The 18,564-nt window shown below is 40.5% G+C and overlaps 1 protein-coding gene across 2 annotated transcripts in view; it reads right to left on the bottom strand.

Annotated features, from left to right (window-relative positions):
- The window catches only part of TENT4B (terminal nucleotidyltransferase 4B), a 64,865-nt gene that overhangs the window by 14,229 nt on the left and 32,072 nt on the right, over positions 1-18,564 (bottom strand). For both annotated transcript variants that reach the window (XM_060129930.1, XM_060129931.1), the window contains exons 2-5: positions 5,776-5,899; positions 4,037-4,083; positions 2,493-2,613; positions 1,287-1,394 (exon numbers count right to left, since the gene is read on the bottom strand). In XM_060129930.1, coding sequence (XP_059985913.1) covers positions 1,287-1,394; positions 2,493-2,613; positions 4,037-4,083; positions 5,776-5,899 — 400 coding nt within the window. The remainder of the gene's footprint in view (positions 1-1,286; positions 1,395-2,492; positions 2,614-4,036; positions 4,084-5,775; positions 5,900-18,564) is intronic.

Here is an 18,564-nt window from a genome sequence, read left to right as displayed (position 1 = left end):
AGACATCTTGTATATAGCGTGCTATATTCCTTTTGTTAAAAATTTCAAGAAGAGGATAAAAAGCAAAGAAAAAAAGCCGAGGAAGGCACATCCTATGAAGCTGGTCTAAGCATGTAAGGTGTAAGGGTGACTCACTTTTCACTACCCTTTTACACTGGTAAGATTTTTTATCATACGTATTATCCTCAATTTTTTAAAAAGTTTCTTTCTGGTGAAAAGAAATTTTATACACACCCAATACCTCCAAAAGAGTGGGATTACAGGTAATATTTCTTTTCTTTTTCTGCTTTTCTATACTCTGCTCATTTATACAAGAATATAATGTTTACCACAGGAGAGTTAAAATTTTTTCTGACATAAAAAGAAAAAGGTGAACCTGAAGAGCTGCTAAAAAAAAAAAAAACATCGTGGGGGCTTCCCTGGTGGCACAGTGGTTAAGAATCTGCCTGCCAATGCAGGGTTCAAGCCCTGGTCCGGGAAGATCCCACATGCCGCGGAGCAACTAAGCCCGTGCGCCACAACTACTGAGCCTGTGCTCTAGAGCCCGCGTGCTGCCACTACTGAGCCCATGAGACACAACTACTGAAGCCCGCGTGCTCTAGGGCCTGTGCTCCGCAACAAGAGAAGCCACTGCAGTGAGAAGCCCGCGTACTGCAACGAAGAGTAGCCCCCGCTCTCAGCAGCTAGAGAAAACCACGTGCAGCAGAGAAGACCCAATGCAGCCAAAAATTACATAAATGAATAAAATAAATAAATTTATTAAAAAAAAACATTGTGAATGGAGAGAAATGATATTCTACATAAGCCAAAGCAGTTCACAGTTTTAGTTTTGGGAGAAGAAAGCTGATGGGTTTAAGCATGTGAAATGTTCTGAAGATGATGTTGACAAATTCTGCACTATCTGGGAAGAAAACAGAATAAGCAGAAACAGACTTAAACCACTTCAAGATAAGATAAGGACACCTGCAGGACCCATCTTACAGGTGACTTGGGGATTAAAATCTAGAAAAGGCTCCCTAGAGAGGGTCTTGATCTGAACTCTTGGAGAGAAGTTCTTCAAAAGCTTCCTCAACCCTTAATTCTTACTTGAGGTCACATTATAAATTACTGATTATTACAAGCAGATTCAAGGAAAGTAAAACCACTGCACAGAAAAGAAGCATTTGTCAGCGATACACATATAAAAATAGTTTAGCCAAGTATATCAGAACACCACCACAACAGAATCTCAAAACACAACTCCATTTCTAACATTTTCACTGAATAAACACTATAAATTCTCTGACCTTGGTAAAATCTTTGATGAGGTCAGCTGCTCTCACACCATTCTGTACATTAAAGCTGATATCAACTTTCACTTCAGTAAAAGAATCTGTTAATTTAATAATAGGTACCTAGAAAGAGAAGACAGGTAAAATTTAGATACTTTAACCAAATTAAATGACAAAATCAGGGGATGGAAGGTTATCGGACTTGAGGTCTTCACCTCCTCATGAGGACATAAAAACACTGAGTATTCTGAACCCTCCGTACCATAGTTGACTTGGCCTTCTAGATATTTTACATTACATATTTAGCACTAACCTCATGCAATATATTTGCAGTTTCTACTACTGAGAGTTTTGAAATCAGGTAACAAAAACTTTCTCAACATTAATATACTTTGGAGAACAGTTTCCAACTCAAGAAAATCAAGAATTATGAACGTCAGCCCACAGCGCCGAACCATTTCCAATAAGAAAACTGCTTGATTCTTAAGTCACACGCAGTAAGTCGCTGGCCTTTTCGGTCAGTTTTGCAAACAGCCCAAAAAACAACCTAACAAGAGAACTTAAAATGTAAGAATGATTCTCAAATAAAAAATGATAGGATGATTTATATGCGATATCAGGAATTCTTTAAAAAAAAAAAAAAGCTCTATTTCTACCATGCATTAGAAAACTCAGGCCAGCAAACTTTGTGTACAGAACTGGATTTCCAAATTAACAGCTTTTAATAAAAAACAATACAAGTTGTTTTGCTCTAATAAAACCTAATATGCAAAAATCCAAACTTCTAAAATAGACATATTTATTTCTAAAATGAGCTTCTGTGAAAATTCTTTAATGTCCATTCTGTTAGTTAAAATATGACTTGATTTACAAAATTTCAATAAATACAATTCTTCAAGGATACAAAATATGATAGAAAAGCAACAGCTGTGCAACTATAAACTTTATCAGATATCCACATTTTTACCTATGTTTTTTATATGAAAAAATCTCTACATTATGTATGATAAATTGAATAATATTTTTTAAAGAAATGTACAACCAGAATAATTCATTTGTCTCACAAACACAACTTTTTATATACAAGCACTGTGATCATGAACAAAAGGAAGGAATAATTCACTCACAATCCGACGGTGCTCACCAAAATTAAATTTTAATTTTACAAGTTTCATGCATAAGTAACCTAGAGAGTTTAAGATGAAATGTTGAAGAACTTACAGTTGCTTTGTCTAGAACTTTCACCGAATCCTCATCTGCAACCTTATGCTTCCGAAGAGCTTCTTCCAGGGTCCAGAGGGGTAGGTTCTCCCACTTCCCAAACACCACAAGATCGATGTCACTGAACACAGAGCACACACAAGAATTGTTTCAAGAAGTGAGAAACTGTACTTACTCTAACTCATTCAAGCTACAGGCAGCAGGTTAGTACAATGGAACTCTATTTCTCACCCTGCCCATGAAGACTAAATGTGTTGGTGAGGACTGTTTTTAGAGAGGAAGTGGAAACTGGTGATTTTAACAACCTCCTCCTTCTCCTGGTCATTTCCCGGGGTGATTTTAAAAGAAGTAACACCTCAAAAACACCAGTTAACGTTTCCTGTTCATAAAGGCTTCTGGTACTAAAAAACTTAAGACCTTCCAAGTGAATGAGGTTAACTGATTGTGACTTACATTATTAAGTATAAAAAGCAAGATGCAGGCAGTGTATCTAGTATGCTACCATTTGTGTACAAAAGGAAGAAACACACATTTCCTTTTATATGCATAGAATATCTCTGGAAGGATATGCAAAGAACTGGTAATAGCAGCTCCTCCAAGGAGAGAAACTGGGGGAGAGAGGTGGGATCCAGACTTTGCATTGTAATTATGTGTGTGCTCTTTTCAAATCTGAACTAGGTAAATGTAGTACTGTTCATAACATTTAATTCAATTATTAGAAAGAGTGACTCAGGTTTTGCTGAGGCTCAGAACCTAAATAAGGAAAAGTATTAATGGACTCAAAGTGGAATAATTTTATGGCTTTTGTAGGCCTAAGACAGCAATGGGAAGAATGGAAATTGCTAGGATCCATCCACTTTAACACATTTTAAGTTTGGGTAAAGTAGAGTGAATCAAACGCAAATGAAAAACATGATGGATGCCTATAGTGCGCTTGAACATTTGTTAAAAGGGTAAATCTCAGGTTGAGTGCTCTTACCACAATAAAAACAAAAACATCATAAATGTTTTTGCTTCGTAAAGACCACAGCATTTCAATTCTTAGAGGACGGGTACTCACTCCTCAAGGAAGTCTTACTAACCCCCTAAATCACCCCCAACACACACACCCCACCCCCAGCTATGGGCCAAGACAGCCCTCATTTGAGAAGACCGAAACAAACAAGAGGCCTGAAAAGACCAAGACTTCCCTCAGAGAAGAGTCTGTACCCTGATTTTCTGAATCAGAACACTGGAACAGGAGCTAATAGTATGAGTTCTCAATAAAAAATGAGAGACCTGGCATTCCAGAGAATACAAAGTTCTAGAGCATAATCAGGTGTTTTACCATAATATGACATTAACATCTGTGTTAGTGGGTTAAGTTACAGGGTTGAGCAGTTCTCTGCAGTGATATTCTACTTCAAGATAATTCAAATAAAATACAGGTAAGTGAATTTTTGTTTCATAAACCTGCTTTGTTTCAACTCTTACACATTCAACAGTCAAAGCACATACCTCTAAAAAAATGTACAATCCCTTATAAGAGCCATAAATGTACTAACCTAGTAGGTAAATACAGGCCAGTTTTAAAACTTCCAAATATCTGGACCTAAAAGAGAAAAAATTGTTATATTAAAATATCAGATGAAAAGCCACCAAGTTATGGAGAAATGCAGGGTTTTGCCACCCTCTACTGGTAATTTTTAGTACTACAAGAGCATTTTTTTTCTAACACCATGCTTTCATGAAGCGGGATCCCGTGGCTTATAGGCAGACATTCGGAATATAGCTTAAACTTATTAGGTTCAAATATGTAGACTTAAATAGAAACCTCTCAAAAGTAATGTTCAGGTCACTAATGTTCCCTGATAATCTAGAGATATAATCACAAATCCTTAACTTTTGTTCTCTCAAAAGGAATCTTCGCATAGATTACTGAAGGGTCAGACTACTTCAGTTCCAGGACAAGTGCCAGCCTGTAGGCCATCTCCACAGAGAACACCAGGCACTGTCATTATAACATCATGCTGTGGCATAAAATCAGGACGTATCCTATCTCAAATCACAGAGAACAGTGGAAGACTCAGGCAAATATGCGTTTGCAAGTAATTGCAATAAGGGATGAACAATGAAAACAGTTCAACTTTTGAGGTGAGATGGACCCAGGAACCTAATCACAGCCTTGTGCGCCTCATCTGCAAAAAAATTGTGGATAAAATCCCCCACCTCAGAAGGAGGAGGACTGATTTAGATCAGCGTTTCTCAACTTCAGCACTGCTGGCTTCTGGGGCAGATAATTCTTTGTGTTGAGGAGCTGTCCTGTGCATCATGTGATGTTTAGCAACCTCCCTGGCCTCTACTCATTATATGCCAGGAGCACCTCACCAGTCACGATAATAAAAAATGTCTCTGACATTGCCAGATGTCTCCTGGGGGAGAAACTTGTCCCCAGTTGAAAGCTGTCAATCTAGATCACATGGGAAGAACAACGTGGCATACAGTGGCTGCGCAATAAAATATTGCTAGTGTCCTCCCCTCTTCCCTGTACCTACAGTATCTTATTTGAAGCTTCTTTGTTTTGCCAACTGGACCAGAAAAACTTCCCTGGCTTCACCTTTACCAGCCCATGACGGAGTCTAAAGAAAAGCTATACAACACAATGTACAATGTAATGGATTCTAATAAGTTACTTCTTCGAATGCACAAAATTGCACAACAGACCCTCAAAGGAGCCCTAAAAAGTGAGCGTCCACGATAAGAACCACAAATAAGCAGAGGAAATCTTGGGCACAAGTTTTGTTCACTGGGTGGGAGCTATACTGGGAGGCAAGGAGTGATTAGAAAAAGAGAAGAAAACAGCAGTTTCAGGAAAGTAGAACACACGCCTGCATTAGCTTAGGAAAACGAATTTCAAATGACATAAGAAATTCCTACTTGACATCTTCATTCAGCTGTACACAATTATGTAATGTTCATACTGACAGGCTGGAACAAAATAGTAACAGCGTTTTGATACATCACATCCAAATAACCCACTACTACAAGGAGGCTTTATTTGTCTTTCTTCTCTTTATAGTAATGATTCCCAAAAATAGTTTGCAGTTAGTAGCTGCTATTCAGTACTGCAAAGAAACAGTTTTAAGTAAGTCATCCAATTCAGTGCAAATAATTAGGAAGCCCAAAATTCTAAAAGCTGAAAAAAATTCTTTGCTTTTAAAATTTCATTAGATCACAACTCTACAAATGCACATACACAGGGATATTACCACCTAAGCACCCTTCTACCCAGACAGGTACTCACGTCAGCACTGGGCCAGAGTTCCTTAATCACACTCTCGATCCTGTTCACCACCTCCATCCGCATCTTCTCCTCCTCTGGTCTTGGAGACATGTATTCATAAAAATCACTTATTTCTTCATGCAGACTGAAAAACAAAAAGCAGAAAAGTTAATATGAGCGGGGCCGGACTAATGAGAAATCACTAGCTTAAATAATCTTCCCTAATTAAGTTTATAAGATAACTCAGCTGATGATTTTACATTCATAGATTTCTCACCTTAATTTTAAAGTTACAATTCATGCTAAAATGGGAACGTACAAAATTTAATCCAAATGCCAAAATAAATAAAACAAGAAATTCCAAATTCCAAGAAGCCTTAATAGAAGTGTACCAGCAGCCCTCACAGCACGTATTTATCTGCCTGTGCAGAATATTCGCCGGGTGCTGGTGATTTTTAAATTTCTTAAATTTCAAGTGTAAGGCCTGGCCTCTGCCTTTACACTTCTGATCCAGTAGCTATGAACACAAGAAGATACAGAATCTAGGTGACAAAGACAAGCTTCCTGGCAGTGCGGATGACCCTCTAACCCCTCTGTAATCCATTCCTCACAGGAGCAAAACAGCGTGTCTTTCATAATGTTTGCTTAGTGAATTAAGTGTCAAATGAATAGGTCAGCCAGTGAATATCAGCAAAGACCTGAAAAGAATGGCTGGCAGACAAGGCTCCACGAAGGAGCTAAGAAGACTTCCAGAGACCGAGAGGTACGAGGCACACTCAGGGAGCACCGAGCAAAGGGCACAGCCTGTGGCGGAGGGAGGAGTAAAGGGAGGAACAGCAGCTGAGAGGAAGGCAGCACCTGATGACAGCAGGCTTTGAACGAAAAGCTAAGAAGTTCAGACCTTCCCCGGTGGTAACGGAACTATTTAAATGCTTCTGAGAGGGACCCGGGAAAGACTGACTTAAAAAATGGAGCATTTTAAGAAGATTCATCTGGCAGTGGTGCAAACAATGGATTGGGAAAGAGACGAGACTGGAGGCGGAGGAATGGCTCATAAATTACTGCAACTGTAGAAGAACTAACTAGCTGAAGGCCTGGAGGATGGTGGAAGGAAAGAAATGGGCTCCAGAAGCGCCACACACACGGACACAATGGCTGGGCCGCAGGGCATGACCAGCAATGGAAAGACAGGAGCGGGGACACCTGCAAGGGCTGAGGCCTGAGCGGCTGGGGGCATCAATGAACAAGATGAAAGGAAAAACTAGGCTGGCTGAGGGGCTGGGTGTAGTCAATTACTACTGCAGAATAGAAGACGACGAAAATAGCATTCCTTAACAAGCTGGCGCAACTGTGAAGAGCTACCTCTAGGAGGGAAAACTGAATATAAAACGGGAGGAAATCTGCTAAACTTGTGTTGGACGCAGACAAGGTGGGAGGCCGGGCTCCAGGTAGCTGGAGGTAAGCCAGAGTGAGGTTGTGCTCATGGTGTCTCAGTCTAGCACAGCTGCGATGGACCAGGAAGCCAGGAGAAGGGCACTAGTTAAATAGCAATGGGTGCCAAGTGCCAGAGGGGAGCATGCTGGGGGGCAGTGGTAGGCAGGGCAGCCTCGAAGTAACAGAATCTGGAAGGAGGGGTGTGCCCATAGCGGCAAGCCCATCTAGGTCCAGAGCGGGTCCGGGATTCACAGGAAGCTAGAAACACCAGGAGATCCAAAATGGTTCTAAAGAAAGGAAAGAAAAATGTCTAAGTCCCAACCTCCGCCGGCTATAACATTTAAAATGTGGCTGAGTAAGCAATCAACAGTTTCTGCCTCTTCTGATGTTTTATTTTTAGAGTCAAAAAACTTGAGTTCCAGACTCAGGCTCTGCCTGAGGGCAGCTATGTTCTTTTTGAAAAGCAACTGACACTTTCTGGCCTTGGTGTCCTCAGGCACGACCAAGGGGTTGGCAACAGGGAGCCTTCTCAGCCCCTTAGTTTCAAATCCTGGGCCATTTGGTAAGGAATGATTTATAGCAGCGTTCTGCCTGTTCACTGTGCAATACCACAGAGAACTGGATTTTAAAACTCCAGGGAGTTCTGCAGGTGGAATCAAGTCTTCCTTGGTATGCTTCTAGGTACCCTAGGATCTTCTGATTTACTTTTAAGCTTCCCAGGTTCTAATATATTCTCTAAGGTTATCCCCTTTGGCTTCTTAAAGACAACAGCTAAAATGACTAGTCATTACAGAGTTTACAGCTTGCTTTACTCTTCTGCACTTTTGGCAGGGATGAGGGCCACAAATAAACAACAAAATAAATGGAGTTCTTATCTAACTGGATCATTTGCTATGTATCAGAGTTTATTTGTGGTTCGAAAGCATATCACTGTAGAATACTTCCATTTTAACCAATGGAAAAAACCTCCTAACTTTGACTGTTATCTATTCTACAAAGGCCCACTTACACATTTTCTAACTCAAATACAGGCAAAAAATATTTAGCCTGTCTTCCAGTTAATCTTCAAGTCATATGAAACTAAGTAAGAACACTACCGAGTGCCTCTGTTCAGGGCATTACAAGGAAAAAGGCTAGTCACACATGAACCTTGCACTGGGTAGTTTCCATCTAATGATGAAAAGAAATACTCATTTGAAGTAGTTTTGTGATGTGTAATATATATATTCCGCACTGTTCCACCACAGGCAGGTTGCAGATGAACAGGAGTGCTTTCCAATGATGATAGCTTCGGGAAATGGAAAGGGGTTGCCTTGCAAGGTAGTAAGGTCCCCGTCACTACAAGTATAAATAAAAAAAACTAGATGACCATGAAGCAAACAAAGGTCTTATAAGAGATTTCTGAACTTGGTAAAAAGTGGAGAAGATTCTAAAATTCCTATTTATCACTAGGCTTTTAGGTTTCTAATTAGCACATTAATTTGGAGACAAGATATTACAGTTTTACGTGACAAATCCTTAAATCAAGACTACCCTAAACTTTAAAAATCCACGGAACCATCTTCCCATTTAGGAAAATATGGTTCTACAGCTTATCTGTAGATTTGCATTTGCCATATTGGAAGGGGGAAAGAGGAATAAAGGAAAAAGGGAGGGCTTTTAAAACAAAAACGTACTGGAACAGTAAGAACAAGAGAACCCATCTCAAGCCTGCCAGGGTCATCTCTTTACCCACACCAAACACAAACATCACTACCTATATCTCGTCTATATTTAACTAGCTACTTATAAAATGCTTAAAGGACTAAGTGAGAAATGTTGGTATATTTAGGAAATAAATTTCCAGTAAAGATTTTTAAATAATTCTGAGGGGCTCTATCCCTGTGGACTGCATAATTTTACTGGCATGGTGCCATGTATATCTAGGGGCTTCAAAAATCCTGAAGGAACTGAATCCCATTTTTGGAGTAACTACTGCATGCCTGGCACACTTCTGAGTGACATGATGACCTAATAAAGGCTGGAAACTAGAGAAACTTTGCAAGTTTGCTTTCACATATTAATGCAACTTTATGCCTCTGAAATCAATGACTCAGAGAAAACTTTAGTTTCTCCCACATCTGGGTCAAAACTCAATATGATTAATTAGTAAATATTGCTGTATGCTACATACGCAGCCTTACGGTTTCTCATCTTAAATTAATAAGATACAACTCTCCTGTGATCAAAATTCCTGAGTGATCAAAACACAGTGCCCTCTATCAGGATATCAATGTTTTCTTTTTATAAGATAAAGTGAGCATGAAAGCACACCCACTCCCTGTTTTTAAAGGAAAAGTACATAATATAAAAGCAATATGATAAAGTAGGTGCAACTATACAACTGGAGAGGATACCACCCCCCCAAAAAAACAGAATCAAAATTAATTTGCTGGGGTAAAATTACATTAATCTCAAAATTAATGATAATACAAAAATTTGAAGTGACAAGGAAGAAATATCAACAAAAAATAGCTTCTGTATTTTAAAAAGTACAACCCCACAGATAATTTAGGTCAAAACAGAGACATGAAAAAAAAAAATTGCTTCTGCTCTGAGAAAAGTTCCACCAGGGAGAAATGTTAGCCTTTCAAAATGGCCCTCAAAGGCTCCGTTTCTCTGGCTATCAAAGGGAAGACCTGCTTCACACCCTTTCAGCTGGGTTGCCCAGGGTGGCGGTGTGAGTCTCTTAGGAGCTTCTGTACCCTCAAAACCAGAGGCAACATGGCAGTCTCCCTGATGCCTCCAGGCCAAGGCAGGCAGATCACCCACTGCTGGCCCCGCTGCTCAACACTGCCCCCTGCAGTTCAGCCAAAATCTGTTCAGGGGCTAACCCTGCTTCCTGAGGGACACCTGTCCAGCTTGCAATGTGCCTGAGAACACTGCCACATCAAGGGCAAGCTTTCCAGTTTCCATAACTGAAGTCCTCATTAATTATAACTTCAGATTTACATGAAGGCATTGACAAAGTTCTATTCAATTACTCCCCCCGCCCAAATTTTAAGATTAATAATAACCAATTTTGACAAGGACATATGGAAAAGGCACTCACATGCTGTATGTAAAAATATAAATTACTACAACCTCTCCAGAGGTTGTTGTATTAATCAGTGATAAATAACGCTTATATAAATAATTTTTAAAATCCCATTATTTCATTAAAATCAGGATCTGGAAGAGTATCTTATCTGCAGTCCCATGTTTACTGCAGCATTATTCACAACAGCCAAGATATGGAAACAACCGAAATGTATGTACATTGACAGATGAACAGATAAAGAAAACATGGTCTATATCTATAATGACATGTTATTCAGCCTTAAAAAAGGAAATCTTGCCATTTGCAAACCTGAAGGACATTATGTTAAGTAAAATAAGCCAATCAGAGAAAGACACATACTGCATGATTCCACTTATAGGCAATATTTAAAACAAACTCACAGAAGCAGAGAACAGAGTGGTGGATGCCAGGGGCTGGCATGGGGGTGTGAGTGGGGAGTTGTTCAATGGGTATAAAGTTTCAGTTAAACAAGATGAATAAGTTCTATAGATGTGCTGTACGACACAGTGTCTATAGTTAACAATACTGTGTTATGCGCTTAAAAATTTGTTAAGAGGGTAGATTTCATGTTGTATTCTTACCACAAAACAAGTGAGGGGACACAAGGAAACTTTTGCAGGTGCTGGATATCTATTACCTTGACTGCAGTAATGGTTTCATGGGGGGATGCATATGTCCAAACTCATCAAGTTGAATATCTGCATGAAATACGTGCAGGTTTTTGTAAAGCTGTTTAAAAACAAATCCCCTTCTTTTCACCCTTCAGAAATATTTCCAAGAGGGAACAAGGATATTCACCACAGCATGATTTAGGATACTAAATAATTGAGAAACAGCTTCAATGTCCATCAATGGGATCCAATTAAATAATCATAGGAGTACTCATTGACCTTCCCTTGAACTATAGCCAATAACCCATTAAAAAGAAGGATGAAGAGCTAAATGAGCCGAGAGAGAAAGATCTAAGATTTGTTATGTTTAAAAGAAAGGATCCCTTTCATGTACATTAAAAAGACACACACAGGGACTTCCCCGGTGGTCCAGTGGGTAAGACTCCATGTTCCCAATGCAGGGAGCCCAGGTTCGATCCCTGGTCAGGGAAAGAGATCCCACATGCTGCAACGAAGATCCCGCGCACCACAGCTAAGACCCGGCACAGCCAAATAAATAAATAAAATAAATTTTAAAAAATAAAATAAAGTAATAAAAACACACACACAAAGAGAGAGAGTCACCATATGTTTCTATTTGCATTACAAGTTTTCTGGAAGGAGAACTGTTAACAGTGGTGGCTGTGGGGACAGGGCATGGCAGGAGAGGTAGGGACACTTTAGTTTTTTATTTCATATCGCTCTGTATAATCTTGTAATTTTTTTAAAACCACTAGTGCTTATTTGTTTGTTTGCTTTTCTAACAGGAATCATCATTATCTGTTGGGAGAGATTACAGGTCACTTGTCATCTTCTTTATATTTTCCATGTGAAAAATACACACGTGTGTGTATTTCCCCAAAGCTTCGCCCCACAGAACATGGTCTATATACCATACTGTTTATGGTGACTAAACCTGGTGAGTGAATTTGGGGGTGGGAAGAGACTCACTTTTTTAAAAGTATACACTGATATATATATAGTCTATCATTTAAAATGCATACACGTTAATTACTATTGTATATTTTTATAACAAGGAAAAATATCATTAAAGAAAATTAACACTTAAAGGAAAAAGACTCAGCTTACTCTAATAATCGAGCTTTGCAGACCAAAAGGCTACACACCAGGCAGCTGGAAGACTTGAGCAGAGAGGGACCCCAAACCCGGGCACGCAGCAACTGACACATGACACAGTTGGGAAGTTACATCATGCATGATGCAGTGAGTATAGTAGTAAGTTTCTGCTGCTGCCTGACTCACCCCTTCTAGGGACTTAAATCTGTGTGTATATGCAAGACAAATTTCTGGAAGAATACATAAAAACTGCTCGCAGTGGTTTCCTCTGGGGGGAGGGGGTGGGACTGAGGTCTGAGGTATAGGGATTTATACAGCCTTTTGTACTGTTTGATTTTTTTCAAATGCAAGTAGGCACCAAAAGAAGTGAATAACAGCAAGCCCTGAGGCAATCCCTAGAGCAGTCTGAGTGACATCTTCAGGAGGCTCTAGAATCTGATTTTTACAAAGAAATTGTCACACACACACACACACACACACACACACACACACACACACACACCCACGTCCTATATTTCCGGCTGCTGGCTAGACTCCTCTACCTATATGTCACCTCAAACTCATTCAAAATGAAATTCCTTGTCTTCTTCCAAAACCTAGCCTTCCTGCTTGCATTTTCTTCCCTGAGTTATTGTTTCCCCAAAATGGAAACCAAACTGGTCTCCCTGCCCCTAGCTTTTCCCTTCTCTGGGCCATCTTGCACGTGATCACCCTTCCTCAAGCTATCTGTGTCATTTCCTGATGCCTCTTCCCCCCCAGTACAGCCACAAAGAACTGTGCTGGTACACGCCAGGCCTCCTCAAGAGCCCCGCCCTTGTACAGGCAGGCCCTGTGCCTGGAACACCTTTTTACTCAGCCTTTGCGAGCTCCACTAGCACCTCCTCAGTCAAGTTCCCAGAAGCAGTGTCACTTCAGCTCCTCCGCAGCGCTCCTGCCCCTCTAGTCTTAGTCCTACCTCCTGCCCAGCAGTCAATCCAAGCGAGTTCACAGCAGATGCCCTGCTCACAGGCCTCCCTGCTCCGACTCGACTCTCCGAGGCAGCTCTGTGTCCCCAGACCCAGGACACAGTACGGAAAAGCACTTCTTGAGGAAGGGACCCTCAGCTGACATATGTACATCTACCCACACCCACGTCCACATGTCATAAAATTTCATGTCAGGCATAGAAGATAAGAATTTTTATTTTAGGCGCTAAATATAGGAGTTCACACAAATAGGAAACACACTTACATACTAGAACACTTGAGAGAGAGTGTGAAAGGGATTTCCTGTCAGGAGACAGCGCAGGGCTTTCGTTCATGTCTCTTAGCCATTTGCCCCCAGACCTATCTGAAGAGGTGAGACGTTCTTTCCTCAAAAAAGCATTAGGAAAAAGTTGTCTTCAAGTAGAAACAAATGCCAAAGGCATTTATAACCAGGGGAACATGAAGCTTCTTTCTTCACAGCTCTATCTCACCATAATTCACTTCCAATATTTTAAAATCAAATTGGCAGTCTTACACTTCAAATAGGGACAACTCAGTTGAGAATTTAACAGTGAGAGACATGGTATTTGAGGGTCATGTTATCCACAAAAAACAAAACTAACGTAATAAAAACCAAATTTGACAGATTTTTGGCAGTAAAATTATATTTAAACACATACATCAGGATCTGAGATTAAGAATACCAGGTTTTATTTTGGTTGAAATCAAGAGAAAAAACAATAATATATAAAAGCACTAAAGAGAAGCAATTTTAAAAACCCTGAAGTTATAATAAAAATAACTCAACCTGGGGCTTCCCTGGCGGTCCAGTGGTTAAGACTCCCCTGCCTCCAGTGCAGGGGGCACAGGTTTGATCCCTGGTTGGGGAACTAAGATCCCACGTGCCACGCACGTGGCATGGGAAGGAAAGAAAGGAAAGAAAGGGAGGGGGAGGGGGAGGGGGAGGGGGAGGGGAGGGAGAGGGGGAGGGGAGGGGAGGGGAGGGGGAGGGAGAGGGAGAGGGAGAGGGAGAGGGAGAGGGAGAGGGAGAGAAAGAGGGGGGGAGAGAGAGAGAGAGAGAGAGGGAGAAAGAGGGAGAAAGAGAGAAAGAGAGAAAGAAAGAAAGAAAGAAAGAAAGAAAGAAAGAAAGAAAGAAAGAAAGAAAGAAAGAAAGAAAGAAAGAAAGAAAGGAAGGAAGAAAGAAAGGAAGAAAGAAAGGAAGGAAGGAAGGAAGGAAGGAAGGAAGGAAGGAAGAAAGGAGAAAGAGAGAAAGGAAGAAAGAAAGAAATGTGTCTCAAACTGGCCCTGTAGATACTTCTTCTAAGTCCATACGTTCTCTATGAGAATTTTTAAATTGTGTGTTTTCACTTCAATATTACTCTAATAACATTAGCATGAGCTTGTTCTGGATCATCCAGATGCTTCTCTGGAAACAGAGAGCTGCCCAGGGATTCTCCAGCCCACATGCTGTTGTGTTTACCATCAAGCTAAGGCCAAAGAAGAGGATTTTAATTGGTCTGTACTAACAGTCAAGAACAGGGTAAGACCTGATACATGTATCACACACATATGCCAAGTAAAGGTCAAATGGCACCCCTGAACATTTCTACAGTTTTCAGAATAGAGAAAAATGATGAGAGAACTGAGTTGTCACATGGCAAGGTACCAAAGGCATTTCCAGTGCATTCTCAACACCACAGCAGGCAATATCATATTTACATTGAGAGTAGCAATATGATCTGCGTAAAACATCATCTGTCCCATAAATTAATTTTAATTTTATTGATTCTGTCATTTTATCTGTATTTACCTGGTTGTTTTGTTTTTGTAACCTTTTTTAAGCATAAGAAATTTATCCTTGTGTGCATTCTTACATTATAATAAAAATAACTCAAGCTAGGGTGCCAAGAGCAGTCGATGGAGAAAGGACAGTCTTTTCAAAAAATGGTGCTAGGGGGTTTCCCTGGCGGCGCAATGGTTGAGAGTCCGCCTGCCGATGCAGGGGACGCGGGTTCGGGCCCCGGTCTGGGAAGATCCCACATGCCGCAGAGCGGCTGGGCCCGTGAGCCATGGCCACTTAGCCTGTGCGTCTGGAGCCAGTGCTCCGCAACAGGAGAGGCCACAACAGTGAGAGGCCCGCGTACCGAAAAAGAAAAAAAAAAAAAAGAGAGTGAAAAGACAACCAACAGAATGGGAGAAAATATTTTCAAATCATCTATCTGATAAGGGATTAATATCCAAAATATACAAAGAACTCCTACAATTCAACAACAAAATCAAATCCCAATTCAAAAATGGACAAAGGACTTGAATGGACATTTCTCCAAAGAAGAACTATGGATGACCAATAAGCACATGAAAAGATACTCAACATCGGGCTTCCCTGGTGGCGCAGTGGTTGAGAGTCCGCCTGCCGATGCAGGGGATGCGGGTTTGTGCCCCGGTCCAGGAAGATCCCACATGCCGCAGAGCGGCTGGGCCCGTAAGCCATGGCCGCTGAGCCTGTGCGTCCAGAGCCTGTGCTCCGCAACGGGAGAGGCCACAACAGTGAGAGGCCCGCGTACCGCAAAAAAAAAAAAAAAAAAAGATACTCAACATCAATAGTCAATTAGAGAAATGCAAATCAGTACCATCAGATTACTTCAACCCATTAGGATGGCTATTATCAAATAAACAGAAATTAACAAATGTTGGTGAAATGTGGAAAAATCGGAACCCTCCTACATTGCTGGTGGGAATATAAAATGATTAGCTCAGGTGGAAAACTGTGGCAGTTCCTTAAAAAGTAGAATTACCATATGATGCAGCAATTCCACTCCTAGGTATAAACCCAGAAGAACTGAAAGCAGAAACTCAAGATACTTATACACCAATGTTCATAGCATTATTCACAATAGCCAAAAGGTGGAAACAAACCAAATGTCCATCAACAGATGAATGGATAAACAAAATGTGGAATATTAGTCGGCATTAAAAACGAAGGATAGGGCTTCCCTGGTGGTGCAGTGGTTGAGAGTCCGCCTGCCGATGCAGGGGACACAGGTTCGTGCCCCGGTCTAGGAAGATCCCACATGCCGCGGAGCGGCTGGGCCCGTGAGCCATGGCCACTGAGCCTGCGCATCGGGAGCCTGTGCTCCACAAACAGGAGAGGCCACAGCAGTGAGAGGCCCACGTACTGACAAAAATAAATAAATAAATAAATAAATAAATAAAAACGAAGGCTATTTTGATATATGTCATAACGTGCACGTTAAGAACATTATGCTAAGTGAAACAATAAGTCAGACACAAAAGGACAAATATTGTATGTTTCCACTTATATGAAGTACCTAGAATAGGCAAATTCAGCGGGAAAGCAGAACAGAGGTTAGTTACCAGGGGCTGGAGGGGAGGGGGGAATGGGGAGTGACAGTTTAATGGGTAGATAGTTTCTGCTTGGAATGACGAAAAATTCTGGAAACTGATAGTGGTGACGGTTGGACAGGGATGTGAATGTACTTAATGCCACTGAACTGTATACTTAACAATGGTAAATTTTATGTTATGTATATTTTATCACAATAAGAAAAACTTAAGCTAACACTGGATATCTGCCAAAAATATTTTATGAAGATCTTAATCTGAGAAACACTGCTACAGAGTTAGAATTAAAAATTAAACCATTTATGTAATGTTTAAAAATACAGACACCAATGGTATATATTGCTATGGATGTAAACACAGAAGCATAAAAACATCAGCGTTGCAAGAGTGGTTACCTCTGGGAAAGGAGGGAGGTACATGGGAGGTGTGCCAAACAGTGTTCAAGTGTACCTGAAAAGTTATATTCCTTATGTAAAGGAAAAAAAAGAAAAAAAAATGGAAGAAAAGAGAGGAGGGAGGGAGGGAAAAAAAGGGAAAAAGTCAAATTTGTTAAATCCAGATGGTGGGGACTCAGGGGCTCACTGCTATTCTGTATCCTCTCCATATGTTTGAAATAGTTAATAATAAAAATGTGAAATGACTAAGAATCAAAAGTTTACATAATAAGGAATTAAAACTTCCTTCAGCCATTCTACACAATGAATGAGCAGACAGCCCAGACACAGGCCATGTTCCCAATTTACCATCAAGAGCACCTTCCACTTCCCATCTTCCCCTCTCCCCATGGATCTAAGCTGCCACCAACACGCAGTCAGAGTTGTCAATCAGCATTCACTAGCCAGACTTTTCTATCTCTCACTCTGAGACCATAATTGGTCTTACAATTTTTGCTTGCCTCCAAAATTGCAAGTTAAAAAAACACTAATTCCCATTAGAATTAATGTAAAAACTGCAGCATTTCTACATACAATTAAATTCATACCAGGCTAGTAGTAATACAGTTACGATTGGTTCATAATTACTTACTGCAGGTAACTGAAAATTGTCAATAAAAGGCAAAAATTCCCAAATAAGCCAGAACTTGGAAGCAACTGCAACTTGGAGCTTTGCTACTTTGCCAGTTATATCAAAAGTGTACAAATAAGATCAGGGTAGAAATAACCCTAGAGCCATTCATAGTCATTCTTTCTCTCTCTCTCCCTCTCCCTCTCCCTCTCTCTCTCTCTCTCTCTCACACACACACACAACACACAATTAGATCTTTTTTTTTTCTTTTAGCCAAAACACTATTTCCATCTAAGTATGGGAGATGTAAAAGTACACCAGGCTCAAAATGACACTAAGAACCAAAAGAGGGAACACTCCTAGGTATCTATCCAAGGGAAATGAAAACGTCTACCCACGCAAAAGCTGTTCGTAACAGCATTATTCACAATAACCAAAAAGTGGAAACAATCCAAGTGTCCATCGATTGATGAATGAATAAACAAAATGTGGACACACTGAAATGTTATTCAGCCACATAAAGACATGATACGTACTACAACATGGATGAACCTTAAAAACACGCTAAGTGAAAGAAGGCACACACAAAAGGACACCTAAGCTATATAATTCCATTTATATGAAATGCCCAAAATAAGCAAATCCGTAGAGATAGAAAGTAACTGCTAGTGGATATGAGGCTTGTTTTGGGGGTGATGAAAATATTCTAAAACTTATTCTGATGATAGCTGCACAACTCTGTGAATATACTAAAAGACATCTGAACTGTACATATCTCAGTGAGGCTATTATTAGGGAAAAAAGAAAAAACAAGGACAAGCTGCCATTACAGACCCCAAAGGATTCTGCCTCAACTTGTATGTCACCACAAAGCAAAATAAGAGGAATAGGAGAGTCTATAAGTCAATAGAAAGACTTGTATATCCAGGTAGTAAATGACTTAACACAAACCCAAAACAAAACAACTTGACATTTTACTTAGCACATGAACCAAGGTAACAGGCAAATTGTTACGCTTTTTGAAATACTGAAAGACCCAAAAAGGACCTAGGGATCCCAGGGTCAACATGTATCTAAAGCATTCAGAACTTTTTTTTTTTTTTTTTGCGGTACGCGGGCCTCCCACCGCTGCGGCCTCTCCCGCTGCGGAGCACAGGCTCCGGACGCGCAGGCTCGGCGGCCATGGCTCACGCGCCCAGCCGCTCCACGGCACGTG

Source organism: Lagenorhynchus albirostris, chromosome 19 (genome assembly GCF_949774975.1).
Source record: "Lagenorhynchus albirostris chromosome 19, mLagAlb1.1, whole genome shotgun sequence".
NCBI classification, from domain to species: domain Eukaryota; kingdom Metazoa; phylum Chordata; class Mammalia; order Artiodactyla; family Delphinidae; genus Lagenorhynchus; species Lagenorhynchus albirostris.
Note: the sequence above shows the minus strand (reverse complement) of the source record. Positions and strands in the feature narration are given on the sequence as shown.